At 44.2% G+C, this 560-nt stretch overlaps 1 protein-coding gene across 1 annotated transcript in view; it reads right to left on the bottom strand.

Annotated features, from left to right (window-relative positions):
- Positions 1 to 287, bottom strand: part of tubb2b (tubulin, beta 2b) — a 2,553-nt gene extending 2,266 nt beyond the window's left edge. Inside the window, exon 1 of the mRNA XM_008417367.1 lies at positions 167 to 287. Coding sequence (XP_008415589.1) covers positions 167 to 223 — 57 coding nt within the window. The 5' untranslated portion in view covers positions 224 to 287. The remainder of the gene's footprint in view (positions 1 to 166) is intronic.
- Positions 288 to 560: the final 273 nt, after the last annotated feature.

Below are 560 nucleotides of genomic sequence, written 5' to 3' on the forward strand. Positions count from 1 at the left end.
ATTCATGTTTTAGAGCAAGTTAATGGTCGAGTCGAGAAAGTAGGCCACAGTGATATTCCCAGGGTGTGGTTACGGAGGCGCAGGGAGCACAAAGAGCCGGCTTTTATGACAAAGAACAAAAACATTTGATGTAAAAATCAATTTGCAGCAACACAGGTTCACTTACCTTGGCACCAATTTGGTTTCCGCACTGGCCAGCCTGAAGATGCACAATTTCCCTCATTTTGATGATAACTCGGTGTACCACGTCAACAGAATCTGCTTTGGTTTGCCTGTAAATGCGTACTAACTGTGTCGCTTCTCTCCTTTATAGAACAATAGAGCCTCCCACCTCACGTTTCCATTGGCTATTTTATGTATGCGTTTTTTTACAGATGTAGATTTCCACCAATGAGATTTAACATACTTATGTGCGATTGGACCGATAAGCTGTCAATCAAATTCATTTTAGAGACGTTAGACCTCACCCTCCATTCCCGCCCCTTTTRTCCAATGACTGCAGAACGGAAATGCACCTCGGCGAACAGATTTTACCCGGTCCGTCAGAACCGCGCTTTTGC

Source organism: Poecilia reticulata, linkage group LG9 (assembly GCF_000633615.1).
Source record: "Poecilia reticulata strain Guanapo linkage group LG9, Guppy_female_1.0+MT, whole genome shotgun sequence".
Taxonomy (NCBI): Eukaryota; Metazoa; Chordata; class Actinopteri; order Cyprinodontiformes; family Poeciliidae; genus Poecilia; species Poecilia reticulata.